The following is a 19,337-nucleotide window of genomic DNA, read 5'->3' as shown; positions in this document are numbered from 1 at the left end:
CTGGACACACTTTCCTCATTCCTGAAGAAGGGCTTGTGCCCGAAACGTCGATTCTCCTGTTCCTTGGATGCTGCCTGACCTGCTGCGCTTTTCCAGCAACACGTTTTCAGCTCTGATCTCCAGCATCTGCAGTCCTCACTTTCTCCTCCAGCATAATGCCTAGTCCACTTTGGTCTTAAAGAGACATCACACAAAGGAAAATACAGGATTTTCCCAGTACAGTACGTGGGTCATCATACAACCAAAATCAAGCATGAACATCCAGAGTCTTAAGTTAAACAATTGATTCGATCTCCAGCATCTGCAGTCCTCACTTTCTCCTCCAGCATAATGCCTAGTCCACTTTGGTCTTAAAGAGACATCACACAAAGGAAAATACAGGATTTTCCCAGTACAGTACGTGGGTCATCATACAACCAAAATCAAGCATGAACATCCAGAGTCTTAAGTTAAACAATTGATTCAAAACTGGATATTTACCATTTATTGTTCATCATAACAACTACTAAAAACCACTCTGTCAGGTGTGAAGTTGGGAAAATGAACAGTTGGTAGAAATTGTGTATCCGTCTCCTTACTCCAGAATGCTTTATTTTTGATCACTGAACCATGATCAATTATGATGAATGAGGAACTATTTCATATATAGGAATTATTGATAAGAAAAAATACAACAAATGTTTGCCAGACTAATCCCTGGAATGGTAGGATTGTATTATGGAGAGTGATGGAGAAAACTCAGCCTGCATCCTCTACAGTTTTGAAGAATGAACTTATAAAATTCTGACAAGGTGTGACAGGGTGGATAGCATTTGTTTTGGTGACTCTGGAACCAGGAACCTTAATCTCAGGATAAGGAACATGTCGCTCAAGGCTGAAAAGAGAAGAAATTTATTCAGTGAGAGGGTGGTGAAATCTTTGGAATTTTCTCCCACAGAGGGCTGTGAAAGTTCAATCATTGAGCATGTCGAAGACAAAAATCAATAGTTTTCTGGAGATTAATCACATCGGGGAAAATGAGATACCATGGGAAGTAGTTGTTGAAGTAGGTGATTAGGTATGATCTAATTGAATGGCAGACCAGGCTCCATGGGCTTAACAGCTTTCATCTGTTCCTGTGTTCCTACTTAGAGGATGCCTTTCTTAATTGTGGCTGCTTGATCTGGCTCCATATGCCTTGTTCATCTGGTTTTATTAATTCCTACTTTTCATTTAATCGATAAAAAGTACAAGTAATGCAGAACTTACATGTTAAATACAGAATCTAACAGTGTTATCTTCATGCTTTAGTTTGAAGATGCTTGAAATAAATGCTGGAGTTGATGGATTCATGGTGTACGATATGGACTTGATTGAGCCAATGTCAAAGGTAATTTAACATGGATCTTGAGCATTCTGCAGGATTTAGGTTCTAAGTAAAATATCTGAATGGGCACAGTCTCGATTCAGTTGTTGCCCTTGTTAAATTGCTGTTGCAAAGCTCAATTCGAGCCACACATGTTAATTAACAGAGAAACTAGATTATCTGTGTGGCTGGGTCATCACCCTCTTTGGCTTTTGAGTCAGCATATTGTGGGATTTATTCCCAATCTAAGAGCTGAGCATACGATTGTAATTTTTGTTGCTGCCATTCAAATGAAATGTTAATCTTTAACCCTACCTGCTAGAACAGGCAGATATAAAAGATCCCATTGACAATGAAGTGGTCCTAACTAACATCTCTCTGCCCTATACATATCATTGACTCATTTGCTGTGGGGCATTAAGCTTGGTTGTTGCATGTAGTTATTCAAAAACAGTGATGTACATGCTAAATGCAAATGATTTGATCATGAAATATTTTGTGGAGGCATTGGTGTTGGACTGGGGTATACAAAGATAAAAATCACACAACACCAGGTTATAGTCCAACAGGTTTAATTGGCATAACAAGCTTTCTGAGCGCAGCTCCTTCATCAGGTAGCTAATGATGAAAGAACAGCGATCTGAAAGCTAGTGCTTCCAAATAAACCTGTTGGACTATAACCTGGTGTTGTGTGATCTTTAACAATGAAATATTTTGGCATATCTACCATTACAATAACTTGCTACAAATGAAAATCCATTGTTTAAACATGTTTGAAAGTTTCAATAAGCATTAACAGAACCTATGGAATTAATCACTGACCAGCCAGCTGGAATCTGGAGAGGTGGCACTGTCACTGGGACTGGGATTATTCCCACTTGACTTCAGATGGTCCTGAAAGGCAATGCTGTAAGAGCCAAAATGATCCTAGTTGTACAAACAATAGGAAGCTGCAAACATTGAATACTTCCCTAATCCTTGTTTCCACTAATCTGTCCACAAGCATTCTGGATTTAAGTAAATCATATGTGACCCTAAGGAATGAGGGTATGCATTTCATTTTGGGTAAATTTTAAATTGTATTTATGGATTTCACAACGTATTGTTGCAAGATTCTTAAAATGGGTGATAGGTTTATTCACAGACCAGAGGCTGTGGGAATGTGGGTCTGGGTGGAAGCTCTTTGGAGGGTCTGTGCAGATTCAATGAGCTAAATGGCCTCTTCTTCACTCTAGCGATTCTATGATAATTGCAAATTCTACAAAGTTCAGATTTGGACAGTCTCCTTTCTTTGCTGATTCTGGGAAATTAATATCAATCAAGCTGCTTGTGGGAATTGATCAGTCTTGTAAGAACCAAATCATTGGACTCAATGGGAATCTGAAAGGTTCAGTGTAGAGCAGAGCTGTCCAGGTATGAACTACTTATGAATCCTGCATCTTGGAAATCCAGTTCTTGAAGCCAAGGTAATAGAGTCAGTGCTTTGTGCTTTTATCATTCACTGCTTTTCTGCCTTTTGGAAAAATGCCATTTTTCAGATAATTTCACAATTGAGTTCATGACATTCGCATTCCTTTATTGTTTAATCCCAGCTTTTCCTGGAACACACTGAGGGACCCAATCAGCTGCATATCCTAAGAAAAGATGTGGATGTGACTGCTAGTGATCTGCTCACCATGCCTTCTGTAAGTATGATAAACTGATGGTGATATTGAGAAAGACATTTCAAGAACTTGTTTACTCAAGAAGCACTATTCCAACTTAATTGCATAAAGCTATCAGTGCAGGTTCTGGAGATCCTTATACTGAAATAATTAATAATGTTTTCTCTGTAGTTAAAATAAACAGAGAAGTGATGTAAATAGAAAGAGGTAACTAACTCCAGGTAAACTAAACTACAATATCTTGCACTGTTATAAAAGACAGGGAGGAGAAAGTGAGGATGGCAGATGCTGGAAATCAAAGTCGAGAGTTTTGTGTTGGAAAAGCACAGCAGGTCAGGCAGCATCAGAGAACCAGGACAATCAATGTTTCGGGCATAAACCCTTCATCAGGAATCTATTAAAGACAATCCCAGATATCTGCTATTACATCAATAGTTTTTAACTGTGTAATATTTAAACTTTGCCTTTTAGAAGTTTCTAAGAAAGTATAAAAGCAAAATATTTCACAACTGATAATTATTTTAAAATAAAAAAGGAAAATGAAAAAATTTAATTGTCCACACAGATACTATCAGGAATTTGGGCAGCACATGAGGATAACTCCCTGCTTTTCATTAATGAATGCCCTGGAACGTTTAACACGTCCATGAATGCAGTGGGTTTTGTCAAGGTTTATTCCAAGCAGCTCCATGATGTAGAACTCTGCAATGCTGTTCGTTTTGTCCTCCAGGATGCACACTGTGACAAATATCAACTGTGCCTGGAGGACCATCAACTCGGTGAGACGCTCTTTGGTGTGCCCAAAATTTGTTGGCCTTCCAGAACAAGGAGTTAACCTCAACTGAGTGTTGTAGACTAGCACATTGCAAGATCTAGGGCTATGTATTGAGGACCGCACTAAAGCTTGGGGCAGCTACAGCCACGGTGCAGTGGAGAAAGACCATTGTCTGAGGTCTTCCTGCTAAAGTTAAATGGGGGTCCACTCAGTTATCAGACCCTTCCCATGCCTCCAATGCATGTGAATATAATCTAGTTTGTTTGGATAGTCAAAACTCCAATATTTGTTTTCTTAATATGCTACTGTATAGAATCTAACTGCATTTAATTACTATGCATTTAGATATTTTTCATGAATAAAGTTTAGTTCAAGGACATTTTCTTAAATTTCAAAATATAGAACAGACAGATGACACTTCGATTTAACACCCCACTCAAATAATGGAGCAGACCTTCAATATTTCATAGCAATGGGGGTGTCACTGCAGGTTACAAATTCAAGGTCTGAGGTGTGGATTGAAACCTCACTGTTGTAACTCAGAGGCAAGTGTGCAACTACTGAGTCAAACAGGCACTGAGTCTGTGTATTCTGAATCCTCTTTCCAACGGTTACCAAAATGATACTCATTGTCTTTTGCATCATTCTCAGCCAGTTAGATCGCAGACTCACCTAATGTAGAAGGTAACAATGGGCATATTGATTCAGTGAAGAGTGTTCTTCTGAGTTTTGGGTTAAAATGGAGTATGTGCCCAATAGAACAAAATTCATTTTTAAGATTATCTTTTTCCTGCATCTAAACTAAGCAGATTTGATACAATCACTGAAGTACAATTGTCTTCATTTTCTTATTTAAATGTAAATTATTTGTATGCTGATGGAACCATTCTGTAATGGAGTTTAATTGGTAGCACTCATACCAGAGAGAGAGAAATTCCAGGTTAAATTCTTTGGTCCCAGAAACAGTGTTCAGGGCACAATTCAAATAAATCAATAAGAACCTTTCTAATTCTTTCAACAATTCCCCACAGTTTCTCAAAAGGGGAGAAATGTATGACAAAAGGGGGAGAAATATGCATTAGGTGTGACCTCATGAATGTCATACTTTTATTACATAGGGTGGAGTTACCCTGCATGGACTAAAATACAACATTGGAGTTGGTATTCTCTTCATTGAAGCATGGCTAAGAGGTAAGGACAGTTTTAGAATTTTCTTTTAGTGATCTCTCAAGTTACATACTGGAATGAATAATGCCTGTATGCAATTTGTTCATCAGCTAGGAATTGAACAAATTGTCCACACCATTCCCCCTTTAATCTGATTTAATATAAAGATATGGGTTATAGCTGAAGCCCAAAGCAGCTTGGAAATTCAATGACTTACTTCCTAACAAACTAGGTGATAAATCGGAGTCTCTGAACTCAGTGCCAATACTCCATCTGCTGCTTGGAAGTTGGTTATTAGTAATATCTCAATCCCCTAGATGGAGCTCCTTGCTATCATGACACACTGCAGGGAAATGGAAGGAGGTTGATATTGTCGAATCAATCTGTTCAGAGATGTTAATATTCACCTCTGGTGCAGGTGTGACTTGAACCAAGGCCTCCTGACTCAGAGATAGAGACACCAGCACCATACCACAAGCAGCTCTAGGAGCAAATAACAATAGGTGTAGCAATTAGCAATACAACAATGCCTGCAATAGATGAGTCCTAAATCTGCTGTGGTTCTGTTCGCCGAGCTGGAAGTTTTTGTTGCAAACGTTTCGTCCCCTGGCTAGGCGACATCATCAGTGCTTGGGAGCCTCCTGCGAAGCGCTTCTTTGATGTTTCCTCCAGTGTTACAGTCCTAAATCTGTAATAACACTGGAAAGGAGATCTTGATTTCATTTTGAAAGTTTTCATGTTAACAACAGTTGTGATTTACAGCAGACTGTGAAAGCAATTGGTGTGCCCCAAAATATTGTACTGTTCCATCGGGGAAGAGATGAGAGAGAGAGAGGTGATGGGTGGGGGTGACCGTGGGTTTGATAGAGGGCAGATTCCTTACCGGTTTGCACCAGTTCAAACTTTAAACATTTCAGTCACGAGTATATCTCCGTATTCTAAACTGTCAGACTTTTGTGCACAAACATCATTTTCTCATACCTACATTTTTCAAATTCAGACAGAAACTCATAACTTACTTAACAGGGTGGTACATTTACAAAAAAAATTAAACAAGTTATTTTACTCAACCTGTTCAGACACACCTCCAGGTTAAGTGAACATGGAGCTTTTGTCTCAGAGGTAAGGACACTACCACTGCACGTCAGGATCCCTTTATATGCTTTATACTGTTAGTTTCCTCTTACATCCTCCTTCCCAAATTTCTTCACATTTTAAGTCCTAATATATTAAAGTGTCCCATGGTGTCTTGTCCAGATGGACCATTCTTCACATACCCCCACAAACATGCACACACTGTCTCCCCTGTACACACACACAAGTTTGTGGGGTGAATTTGTATTTGAAGAATTACATTTTATTTTGCTCAAAAACTGCATAAATCCATGTAAGATTCTGTAAATCCCACTTTAGAAATAGTATCTGTCTAACCCGACATTGTGTGAAGTTGAAGTCTGTATCTCATTCAATGCATTATCGGAGTTGAAATGTCACCTATTGTTAAAAGCTGTCTTGAGAATGTAACTTTAAAAAAGTTAAAAGATTTGCAAATGAAGGAACCAAAACCACCATGATCATTCTAAAAGATGAAAGACTTGACCTAAATTTATTTAATATTACGTTTCATGACCTGGTGAGGACAGTGCAGGAGAGAGAGAGAGGGAGAGAACCTGCACAGTTGCTACCTTTGCTGTTTGAATTTGTGTATCGCTGGACATCGGAGTGCATCTCGGAAAATTAACAAAGTAAAATTCACAACCACGTGTGGAATGAGCTGCCAGAGGATGTGGAGGAGGCTGGTACAATTGCAACACTTAAGAGGCATTTGGATGGGTATATGAATAGGAAGGGTTTGGAGGGATATGGACCAGGTGCTGGCAGGTGGGACTAGATTGGGTTGGGATATGTGGTCGGCGTTGGACCGAAGGGTCTGTTTCCATGCTGTACATCTCTATGACTCTATAATCTTGTTGCTATGAAGTCTGTATCTTACGATCCTGCTCCACAACCACCTGAAGAAGCAGCGCTCTGAAAGCTAGTGCTTCCAAATAAACCTGTTAGACTATAACTTGGTGTTGTGTGATTTTTAACTTTGTCCACCCCAGTCCAACACCAGCACTTCCACATCAGGCCTTAAATGAGGGGTGTCAATTTGCTGTTGCTTCTTCTCACCCACGTTCTCCAGGCAGGATATACATGTCCTCAGGCCCAAAAATGGTGATAAATCTCCCCCGCCCCCTCTCTAATACAAGGGGAGTTAAATGTACTTCTAGCCCCATCACTTTTTATTTGCGAGTCAAGTAGTATGTTGCAACTTATACACAAGGATGATATTTTTGCTCAAAATGTAGATTGCAAATAGCTCTATGAAGATGACTGGCAGGAATGTTGATAATTGTTCTAGCACCAACAGTATAAATTTATTGAGAAGTGAGATAACAAAAGTTTGAATCATGGATATATTTTCATTTAAGTCACAGCAACTTTATTTTTACTGTAGGCCGAGGTCACTTTTATTTTCGGGGTCAAGTGGAGGATTCTGCTACTGCAGAAATTTCCCGATCACAGGTACACAATTACTCTCTTCAATTATATTATTACTAAAAAAAATTGACATCTTGCACTTTGCTTCCACAGTATCAAATAAGCACTTTATGCACAAATAATGTACTTAAGCTTCTAACAATAGGTTTATTTACCTTGGAATTTTTAAAATTATATCTGACGTACTATAATAAGTGTCTGTGTTACATATCAATCACAGTCAAGATATCAGTACTACATGATGGAATGTTTTCTTACATTTTTGTACATGTGTATATGTGTTTAGCATTCTTGAATCAAGTATGAAATAGGTCAAATGGAGAATGAAGTTACCTCTGCATTGTCTCAATAAAATGCCTTCATTCCAATATTGAAAAGACATACTTTATTCTGCATGTTAGAATGCCCATCTGAGGGCAGTTTTTTTACTGTGATATCACAGACATTTGGAACTGGGTTGAAATTGCCAAAACTTATTTTATCTGGGAAACAAGACAATATAGAGATGAAATATTCATTCAGTTCTCTCAAAACTCATTATAACCTGTCCATATAGTTTCTGCAGAAACTATAAACTTTTGTTGTGGTTTAGTGCAGTTTGTTTTATGGTAGCTTACCCATACAGTCATTCTTCAGACAGAGGAAGCTATTTGATCATGGAAGGTCATTAAGGCATACATTGACCCTACTCCAAAGAGTTACAGTCACCTACACATTTTCAAGAGAAGGGAGTTAGTAGTAATTAATCAGGAAGGGGAACTCTTCATAGTTTTCCTCAACCTAAAGACAAAATGAGAGAAAAGAATGGCTACTGCATCTAATTGTAGTACACTCTAATTTCACCCAATTAAAAAGGGGAAATAAAGTTTTTTCTCTTGGTCATACACCATCACTTTTACTGACAGAAACATAGAAGAGGCTTTACCACCTAAAACAAAATTCAGAACAGTTGTGAGTACATAGCAGCATGTAGCTGACAATTTTTGAGGTTGAAAATGTTCTATTAAGGCTTCAGGTAAATTAAGTGGGCTGAAACTTATATTTTCTTGGCTAAGTGAGAGTTGTGTTGAGCTTCTTGAAATGATTTTGGCTGTGAGGCCTAGTGAGATTTCTCCTCTTACCTTACAAAGCTCATCTCATTAGCAAGTTACATTGCCCCTGTAGGGGGTCCCTCACATCTGACTTCCGTCGCACCATTCCTGGACACTTACCGTCTGCTGGAATATTCACCAAAAGACTGATATCCCTTGCACTAGCACCAGCTTTAAAAGTCCACTGTGCACCAGGGTGACCACTGCTACTGCAAAGCTGGGTTAAAGACTGCAGATGCTGGAGATGGGGAAAATGGCACTGCGATTCTCTGACAGCGAACTGGAAATTCTAGACAAGAGGGTGGTGCCTGGCAATGCATTAATATTCTTTTGAGAAAGCAAACAGCATAGATAAAGGGAAATATAACTCAGATTTCCAAAAGACATTTAATAATGTGCCACATTCAAAGCTGCTTAATCAGGCCCATGGTGTTTAGGGTAGTATATTAGCATGGAGAGGGTATTGGCTAAAAAGAGTTGAGAAGACAGTGGGGATAAGGGGAGCATTTTTCAGGATGGCAACCTGTAACTATTTGAGTGCCACAGGATTCAGTACTTTACAGTATATTTTAGGACAGGCAGTTCTGTCATCCAAGTCAATAATCACCAGGTTTGTGAATGACACAAATACATGGGAAGGCAAAAGGTGAAAATGATACATCAAGTGTACATGAGGATACAGAGCTGAAAATGTGTTGCTGGAAAAGCGCAGCAGGTCAGGCAGCATCCAAGGAACAGGAGAATCGACGTTTCGGGCATAAACCCTTCTTCAGGCTTATGCCTGAAACGTCGATTCTCCTGTTCCTTGGTTGCTGCCTGACCTGCTGCGCTTTTCCAGCAACACATTTTCAGCTCTGATCTCCAGCATCTGCAGTCCTCACTTTCTCCTCCTACATGAGGATACAGACAGGTAAGCAAATGAACAAAGTGTTGGTGGATGGAATATAACATGGCAAAATGTGTGGTTAAGGAAGAATGAGCTGATTATTACTTAAATGAGGAAAGACCACAGAAAGCTGCACTGGATATAGAAGTCTTTAGGACTGGAGAGGCTACGTTTTTAAGTATATTCAAGGCTGGGATAGACAGATTTTTAATCTGTAAGGGAATCAAAGATTACGGGATAAGGCAGGAAAGCCATGGTCTCAGGTGAACAGCAGAATAGACTCAAAAGGCTGAAGAGACTACCACTTAAGGTCTTCTGTATGAGGGTGATTCCTGGAACGTGGAATGATTCTGGTTATTAATGTTTATGTCCTTGTGCAGATTAAGAATGTTTGGCAACAGGAAGGGCCACTGAGGTAATAAGTACAAAAGATTTTAATTTCAAAAAGCTAAATCTGATCAAATTCAATCTGTAACTGAACCAAAATTCTATATAAATTAATCAATACTTCTTTCCTTTTGTACTCCACCTTTACAAAAAAAAAAGTGCATCGTTGTGTGGTTCTTTTGAGCTTATTGACCTATTCCAATTCATTGAGAAATTTGCATACATAAACCATGGTTCTGTTCATTAATTCACTAATGTTTTTTTGGAAACTTCGTTTCTTCTCTCACAAAAAGTAATATTTTTATCAATTTCCACCATTCTGCTAACTGCTGTTTTTCTGAATGCTTATAGTCTTCCCTGCTATTTGCAAATTTCATTTTTGTGTCATCAGCTTCTGTGATTAGATTAGATGACTTATTGTGGAAACAGGCCCTTCGGCCCAACAAGTCCACACCGACCCGCCGAAGCGTAACCCACCCAGACCCATTCCCCTACTTTTACCGCTTCATCTAACACTATGGGCAATTTAGCATGGCCAATTCACCTAACCTGCACATTTTTGGATTGTGGGAGGAAACCAGAGCACCCAGAGGAAACCCACGCAGACACGGGGAGAATGTGCAAACTCCACACAGAGAGTCACCTGAGGCGGGAATTGAACCCGGGTCTCTGGTGCTGTGAGGCAGCAGTGCTAGCCACCGTGCCGCCCACAAAGCCAGTGATGTTGTCCCATAAAGCCAAATCTAGATCACCTATATACAGGGGTCCATGCTGTTGTTTATGACTGGGTTCCTATTTCACTAGGGAGCAATTTTCAGTACGAGTTGAACTATTTCATATTTGCATCATTATTTTGGCATATTACCAGAAATGCATTCATTAATTCTCATGGGTACCAAAGCCTCTTTGTTGTCCTATTGGCACTTGTCAGATTTTTCTGACATGTATTACCTACAAATAACAAGGAGCCCCTGTCTACTAATATCTTAAATAGACCCAATACTTAACCTTGGTGAACAGCTCTGACCAGCTTTGTAAAATCTGAATAGGATCTATTAACCATAAGCATTTTGCTTCCTGTTTATCAAGCAATTCAATCTCCAAACTGTTACATTTCTTACTGCACCATCCATCTGACTTTTAAAGTATTTAATGTGTTTTATAAGAGGCTACTTAGTTTTAAAAAAAAGTAATAAAAAAGCAGAAATTCCTTAAGAACTTGTCAATTTAAATTAAGAAGCTCCCTCGAGTTGGTTCACCGACCCTCCATTCACAGCTAAGGAATCAGAAGAGAAGCAAAGGTGCCCACTAGCTGACTGTCACCAATGGCAATAGTGGGCTTATTACTGATTGAGATATCATCCCATTACTTTTCTGCATATTGTTGAGTGGAGGTAGAGAATAAAATCTCCTTTGATCTATTTGATCCGTACATTCTGAACATCAATGTGAGACCACACCCCCTGACAGTACAGGATATTGAGAACATTGGCATAGACCCACGAACAAACTCTGCAACTCGCATCTTGGTTTTTGTGTTCAGATGTGTATCTCTACTTAATATTTTCAATGTTACCATTTCTGAGTCTGGCACACCTACATTTCATATTCCAGATGTATGCACTGGGCTTAGTGGTAACCTAGATTACTCCCAGGTCATAACCCTTCTAGTCATTCACTTCCTTGCTCCATCTCAATCATTCACTCCCTTCCAGGTGAACTCTCAATTCTACCTTTGATCTCAACTGGATATTGCATTAGTTCTGAATGCCTTTGTCCAATCTTGCCTTCAACCAGGTGAACATCACCTTCCTTGCATCTTTGACTGCAAGAGACAAGTAATATGTAGATAAGGAAAACAGGTACAAGCTCCCCCCACACACACACACAGGCGGCACAATAAGATGTAAAAGTAGAAAAAGTGAGAAGATTAATTTGTGATGTGGACATCATGAAAGATATATAATATCCTGAGTGTAAAAGACAAAAGGAGAAGCAATTTGGTTAGTAGTGTCACAGGAAAAGATTATCTTTATCGAATAGTAAATGCCACAGGAGATCAAAGCATTGTACAACACAATCCGTATTGCATAGTTGAAAGCTTTCAACTCATCGTGACACAATATTGTGTAGACAGTGTATAAATCAGTTCAAAGTTTAAGCTAATTAACACTATGAATTGATGTGAAAAGCTAATTTGATCTTAAAAGACAGCTATTTTAGTTGTAAACTACTCTTTAAAAAGAATAGACGTGACCTGTGTGAAAATCAAATTCTGCTAGTTATGAAAGAATAGAAGTACATGTATCAATTCAACTTCAGCTTAAGGATAAAGCGAGATGAACGTTACCTATATTATAAAATGTACCCTTTCAATATTTCTCTTAAATCTAATAGGTTTGGCAGTGGATTCGACACGGTGTAAAGTTAGAGGATGACAACAGAGTTGTCACCAGAAACCTTGTGCAAATGCTTGTAAAGGAATTAGGAACAGACCTACAGGAGGTTTTGGACTGCTACACTGACAGGTAAGAAATGCAGAAGAAACTGTTAATTATCAAATGTAGGCTAAAGGTTTCAATTTTCATTAAACAAATCTAAATGGCAAGTTCCCCAAGTTATCTCCTGGAATAGGTCCTGAGGAGAGGGGAGATGCTTCCCAAGGGAAAAAAGTGACCAAGTAGGAACATGAGTAAGCTTTTCAGCCTGCCTCACCACTGAAGCCAGTCATGGCTGATGAGACATTTCAATGTCTTTTATCCATCTCCATACACCAGTATGTTATTGGTAATCAACCTCTTATCAATGGAGCAGAAGAATCAACATTTTTGGCATGAATCCTTCATCAGGAATGATGGAGGGCTCATGCCCAAAATGTCAATTCTCCTGCTCCTTGGATGCAATCTGACCTGCTGTACTTTTCCAGCAACACATTCTCAACTCTGATCTCCAGCACTTGCAGTCCTCACTTTCTTCTGACCTCTTATCTATGTCTACCTTAAGCATACTCAAAGGCTGAGCTCCAACAGCCCCCTGTGGTGGACAATTCCAAAGGCTCATGACCTGAATAAAACAAATCCTTACCTTGAACCTAAGTTGCATCCTCTTATTTTAAAATTGTGCCCTCTGGTTCTTGACTTGCCAATGAAGGGAAACATCTTTCCTGCATTACCCTATCACTTTAAATATTTTGTAAGTTTCAATAAGATCACCTCTCATTCTTCAAAATTTCAAGAATACAGGCACTGATTGCATGCTTTCTCTTCATTGAGCAGATCCGCCATCCCAGGAACAAGTCTAATGAACCTTCTCTGCATGTTTTCTATGATCATAATATCATCCCTAAGAGGAGACAAATGCTGTACATAATACTCTCAATATGGTCTAATCAAGCTCCTATACAATTGAAGCAAGACTGCATTTCTCCTGAGAGGAGTGAGGAATTCAGCAACTTGAATCTGCTTCATTTGATACAATCATAGTCAACCTGAACTTCATTTGCCTGTCCTCTCCCAATAATCCTTCACCCCATTACTAATTAAAAATCGGTCTATCTCCTCCTTAAATGTACTCAATGTTCCAGCATCCACTGGATTCCACAGACTGACAACCATTGAAAAATATTTTTTCATCTGTTTTAAACCTGTTACCCCTTATCCAAAAACTATGACCTCTTGTTCTAGATTGTTTCACATGAGGAAATATCTACTTTGTCACTCCCATTGAGCATCTCAGATACCTCAATTAGATCTATTCTCATTCTTCTAAACTCCAGAGTATCTCTGGAATCAACCTCCTCTACACCTTCCTCAAGTAAGGACACCAAAATTATATGAAATAGTCTAGGTGCAGTCTCACTAATACCTTGAACAGCTGCAGGAGTACTTTCCTTATTACCTGCTATAGCTGTATACCCCATTAAACTTGAAAATTTGGCCCATTCACCATATTCATTTGTAAAATTATTTCTTCATTGCAATTTACTTGCCCAACTAGTAACATATCATTTACAAAGTTGGCTGAAGTACTTTCTACTTTCAAGTCTTTAATATAGATTGTAAATAATTGGGGCCGTGTTGTATTCCACTAGTTACATCTTGCCAAGCAGAAAAAGAGCTATTGTCCTGATTCACTTCTTTCTGTTGGTTAGCCAATCCTCAGTACATGCTAATAAATTATCCCTAACCCCATATGATCTTACCTTGTGTTTTAACCTCTCATGTGACACCTTATCAAATGCCTTCTGGAAGTCCAGATACACCCACCATCTACAGGATGCCCATTACCCATATTGCTTGTTACATCTTCAACTCTAGCAAACTTGTCAAACATAATTTACCTTTCATAAAACCATGCTGACCCTGATGGGTCATACTTTTACTTTCCCAATGTTCTGTTATTATGGATTTAACAATTTCCCAACATCACTTGTGAAACTAACTGGTCTGTAGTTCCTACTTTCCATTTCCCTCCCTTTTGAATAAGGACATTATATTCGAGCTTTCCCAATTCACTGGAACCTTCCCTGTATCCATGGAATTTTGGATTATTGTAACTAATGGATCCAGTTTCTCTGCTGCTACTTCCTTTAAGATCCTAGGACATAAGGCATCAAGCCTCACTGATTGATTACCTTCAATTCCAATAGTTTACTGGGTGCTCCGTGATGATGCTTGTTCTAAGTTTGTTCTTTTCTATACATCTGTATTGCTTACTATTGAGATTGTACACGTCCTCGACCATGAAAACTGAAGCTATACTGATTTAGAGATTCTGTCATTTCTGTATTCCCTGTTGTTAATTTCCCAGTCTCATCCTCCAAATGACATACACTTTAGCTAAAGTCCATCCTTACGTATGCTTTTAGAAGGTTTTGTTATCAGTTTCTATAACTTTGCATTAGTTTTTCTCCCCCACAATCTGCCTTTGCTCTTTTTGTTATTAACGTTCTTTAAGTTTCCCAATCTTCCATTCATGCAATATGGTAACCCCTAGTTTTTATTATCTTTAACTTACTTGCTTAACCGTAGGACTTTTCCCTCTTTACAATCTTTCTTCCTTGCTGGAACATATTTTAGTTGGGAGCAAACAAGTATCTCCTGGCCAGTACTCATCAACTGTCCAATTCAGTCTTGCTACAACCACCTACGGCCAGATCTGTCCCCATCTCTATGAAATTACCTTTGTTTAACTCCAGAATGCTACTTAGGGGTTCTGGTTTCTCATCCTACAGCTGTATTTGAAATTCTAGTATGATAAAGGATTCTGTAGGGAAGAATAATTGTATGATGAGAACATGCAATAATATTTCATTATACAATAGCAAATCCAGAATGGCCTGCTCCTTGGTTGGTTCCACGATTTATTGCTTCAATAAAGGATCTTTAATGCATTTACCAAACTCCCTTGAGCATATCCCTGCCAATTTGATTAATCCAATCTATAGGTTTATGAAAATCACCAATGATTACAGCTGTTACTTGTTTTTAAAAATAAGCTCCTAGTATTTCCTGGTTTATACTGTATCCCACTGTGGAACTACTGGTTGGAGACCTATAGATTACTCCCATCAGGGACTTGGTTTCCTTGCTATTTATTTCTACCCAGAGGAATTCTATGTCTTGATCTCTTGATACAATTTCTCACTTCAGCACGGATCTCCTCCTTTACTGAAAGCTACACTACCTCCTTTTCCTTTCAGCTTATCCTTCCAAACCACTTGAGTACCCTTGATCATTCCGTTCCCAAATTTGGTTTCTCTACAATCTCATCTCAGGAATTGCTGCCAAATCATACCCATTTGCACTGTTATCACATACAGAATGCTTTATGCATTCAGATACAAATCGTTTTAAATTAGTTCTTCTCTCAAATTTCCCCATTTGTGCAAGATTCCTTGGTACAGAATGACACTTTGTTCATTCCTCTTTTTTGCTAACACTCAGACTCACTGACCTACAGCTCCTTCTTCTAACTGATTTGCTAAGTTTCCATGCAATTGAACCCTCCTGCTCCCAATTTAGTTTAAATCCCTGTAGCCCAGGATTCTGGTCCAGTCCATCCTATCAGAACAGCTTCCTCCTTCTCCAGCTCTGGAGCCAGTGTCCCACTTCTACCACACTAATCTTTGAGCAAAGTGACTCTTTAATCTTGAAACCCCATACCAACTTGCTTGTGATTGAAGTAGTAATCCAGAAATGATTACTTTCTGGCTCTGCTTTTTAGTTTAGTTTCTAGCTGCTCATATTCCCTCAACAAAACCTCTTTCTTCATTCTACCTGTATCGCTGGAGCCATATAGATCATCACACTCCAAGTCTCTGAGTGAGATCAGATATCCTGAAACCTGACACCAGACAAGGCAATCCTTCAGGACTTCAATGTGTATTCTCTGTCATCGTCCACATGCAGCAAGAATCTCAAATGTGTTGGGATGACAACAAGGGCTTAGGCTTCTGCAACACTTACCACTTCAATCCCTCTACCTGCCTCACTCACAGTCACACTATACAGTCACTGACCACTGACTGAATTTGAGGCTGTTAATCGAAGGGGTATGACTGCCTCCTGAAAGACTGCACCCAGGCAACATTTTCCCTTCCTGATGTATCACAGTGTTTGAAGCTCAGACTCCAGCTCATCAACTCTGAGCCAGGATTACTTAAGCAACTAACACTTGCTCATAGTGACCACATCTATAGCTACAATGCACCACACCATCTCACCTAACTCCCACATGTAGCTGTATCACATTGTTTGGGCCTGCATCTCTTTTTATTTATTTAGTTCTTAGTTTGTTTTTTAAAAAATATCCTAATTTTTTTTAGTTTTTAAATCTATAAAATATTTCTTCTATTTACCTTTAATCTGAAGGCAATGTATAATTGTCAAGTTAGCAGCTAGAGAACTATGGAAACATCACATTCTTGCAAAGACTTTTCACAATACTGCACAACTTGGTTCTTTTGAACAGCAAACAACCAAACATTCGTAATCCTAAAAATGCATAAAGTTAGTTAATAACAGCACAAAGCACCTTCAAACTGGTGTGTAAAACTTAAAGCAATGGCAGGAATAACCAAAGTGACCTACCTCTTGCAGTGAAAATAAGAAATTATTAAATTATTTTTGCACTGGAAAATTCAACTATCGCCATGTACTATAATGGTCAGCAATGAGTAGTAACAGTGTAAGTCAATCCACATTAAGCAGGGAACTGTTGCGATAAAAACCTTCTCCATGCTTTGCCTCTGATTTATTTTGGAGTGCACATTGTGCATACATTTACGTGATACACTTCTTAAATACATAAATAGAAAATAATTTAACAAAATAAAATGCTTGTTCATGATCAATTCTCAATGAAAGCTAATTTTTAGATTACAGCATACTAATAAATAAATGTCTTAAGATATCAGCAGCATAGATCAGAGGGTTGCACTCTTACTTGAATCAGGCTGTGGATTCAAATCCCATTGCTGACCCAACATAATCCAAATGGGTACTGCAATTCAGGATGAGACTGCTGCTTTGTTAGTGCTGCAGTTCAGAGTCAGTGATTAGGTGAACCCAACCAGAATCTCAGTTAAAACCCAAGAGAGAACATCTTCATTCTAAGTGCACTGGGGAAAAATCCTTAATGGCATACATACACATTACACTTTTAAGTAAAACATGGATATTATTCATTCTATTTGGGCAAGCAAACACTAAAGCAATGAGCTAGAATGGATGTGGATTCTTGGTTCTTGTACCTCAGGTTGCCTTACAAGAGTTGGCTTCAACATGTATATGCAACCTATAGAATACATTTAACTAAAGAGGAAATAATTATACTACTTAGAACTGCTAATTTACAACTTATTTTTCGACAGGGTGAATATACTCTAGAACAATTAGCATAATTATTTATTTAGTAATCACTTTGTCTTCTTTCCCCAGCTGCAAATGGCGACTTACTGTTGCTTCTGAGATGTTCCTTGAAATTGTGCAAAAACGAGATTTCCCAGACTTCCTCACTACATACCTGAACTTGGAACACACATTTTTAAGTGCAAAACATTAATTCCATAGAATCTGTACTCAACAATAAGAGTTATCCCAGCAACGTTTGTGTACACAAAAGGAAGTGGTAACAAATGGAAAACTTTACGAAGGACTTCGAATAAATTTTTCAAAAATCTCAGGATTAGCACTTATTGCATCTTCGTGTTCCTAGAAAAGCCTTGTGTAACATTGACAAGCTCACATACTGAAACTCTGACCAGTGATCATTTACCACTGCGGCAGGATTTAACCAAGCAGTGCACTACCAAATCCTTTGCAATCCATTACTTTTGAAGCTTTAAAAATAATGACAAGGTATTTGCTACCTTGTTGCCTTTCACTGACAAGTGAATAATCACACTTGTACCCACTGGCAAGAATTCCACATAAATTCTGTAAAGCATAAAGACACACCTATTCTATTTGAAGGTGGAGCTACAAGTGATGCAGAATTTTGGGGGAACACAAGTCAGGATACAATAGTTAGCTGTGGAGTACACCTCCTTCCAGGCATGTCAAAGACAACCCCTGAAAAGCAGTTTCTAAAATACGAAGTATCAAAATTGTTTAGGGCACTGCATTGTGAATAAACAAATTAATTTAGATTGCACCAAGAACTAATTCTACATTCAGGTAGATTGATCTGAATACCAGAATAGATGAAATATAGTTACACTGATTACCATTACCAGATACCTGCTGAATTACTTACAATTTGACTAGCTATAGACATTCCTCATGTGGGTTCAAAAAGTCAACACAAGAAAGACAAACAAGAATTAGAGCATACAAGTCTTCAAAACTGCTATCATTCAACTTGTACATGAACTTTTTCATTCTCTAGCCTAATATTTTTTGAGTCACTATGCACTGAAGATTTTTATCAATCTCAATCTTGAGTATGTTCATCAACTAAATATTTGCAGCCCTTCTGGCATACAGAATTCTAAAGATTCATATTTGAGTGAAGATATTCCTGATCTCTGTTGTAAAAACCTGAGAATGTGAAATCTAGTTCTCTATTCTCCAGGGGAGACTGCTGGTCAGCATCCATCTTGCCAAGCCCTTTCAAAAATTTCATATCATTTCAGTGAGGTTACCTCCTATCCTTCCAAACTCCAGAGAATGTAGGCTCATTCTACCCAAAAGAAGAAACATTATGGGTCAACATCTCAGTGGCCAGGTTTTGAATCCAGAGCAGAGCAATGAACAGAATATAAAAAGCACTTTTTTTAAAAAAACAGCACTTACATTTTATTCTGCTATTTAAACAGATTTCCAATATCTGTAACATTTTGCTTTTGTTTTCAAATATTCGCTGTTCTAAAGAGAAATCAACAGGAGGGTTTAATATTTGTTGAAACACTGACTCTTGGTGCAGTGACTGCCGAAATTTATTGCAAACTGAATTGCTGTAACACAAACAGAGAGAA

The 19,337-nt window shown here is 38.5% G+C and overlaps 1 protein-coding gene across 1 annotated transcript in view; it reads left to right on the top strand.

The window, feature by feature from the left end:
• mlsl (malate synthase-like) overlaps positions 1-18,873 on the top strand; it is a 52,860-nt gene extending 33,987 nt beyond the window's left edge. Inside the window, exons 10-15 of the mRNA XM_043674103.1 lie at positions 1,291-1,369; positions 2,938-3,030; positions 4,903-4,975; positions 7,452-7,519; positions 12,257-12,387; positions 17,800-18,873. Of these exons, the coding sequence (XP_043530038.1) occupies positions 1,291-1,369; positions 2,938-3,030; positions 4,903-4,975; positions 7,452-7,519; positions 12,257-12,387; positions 17,800-17,923 (568 nt within the window). The 3' untranslated portion in view covers positions 17,924-18,873. The remainder of the gene's footprint in view (positions 1-1,290; positions 1,370-2,937; positions 3,031-4,902; positions 4,976-7,451; positions 7,520-12,256; positions 12,388-17,799) is intronic.
• The last annotated feature ends 464 nt before the right edge of the window (positions 18,874-19,337 follow it).

This window comes from Chiloscyllium plagiosum, chromosome 32 (genome assembly GCF_004010195.1).
Source record: "Chiloscyllium plagiosum isolate BGI_BamShark_2017 chromosome 32, ASM401019v2, whole genome shotgun sequence".
Lineage (NCBI taxonomy): Eukaryota > Metazoa > Chordata > Chondrichthyes > Orectolobiformes > Hemiscylliidae > Chiloscyllium > Chiloscyllium plagiosum.
The sequence above is the reverse complement of the archived record's forward strand: the minus strand, read 5'-3'. Positions and strand labels throughout refer to the sequence as shown.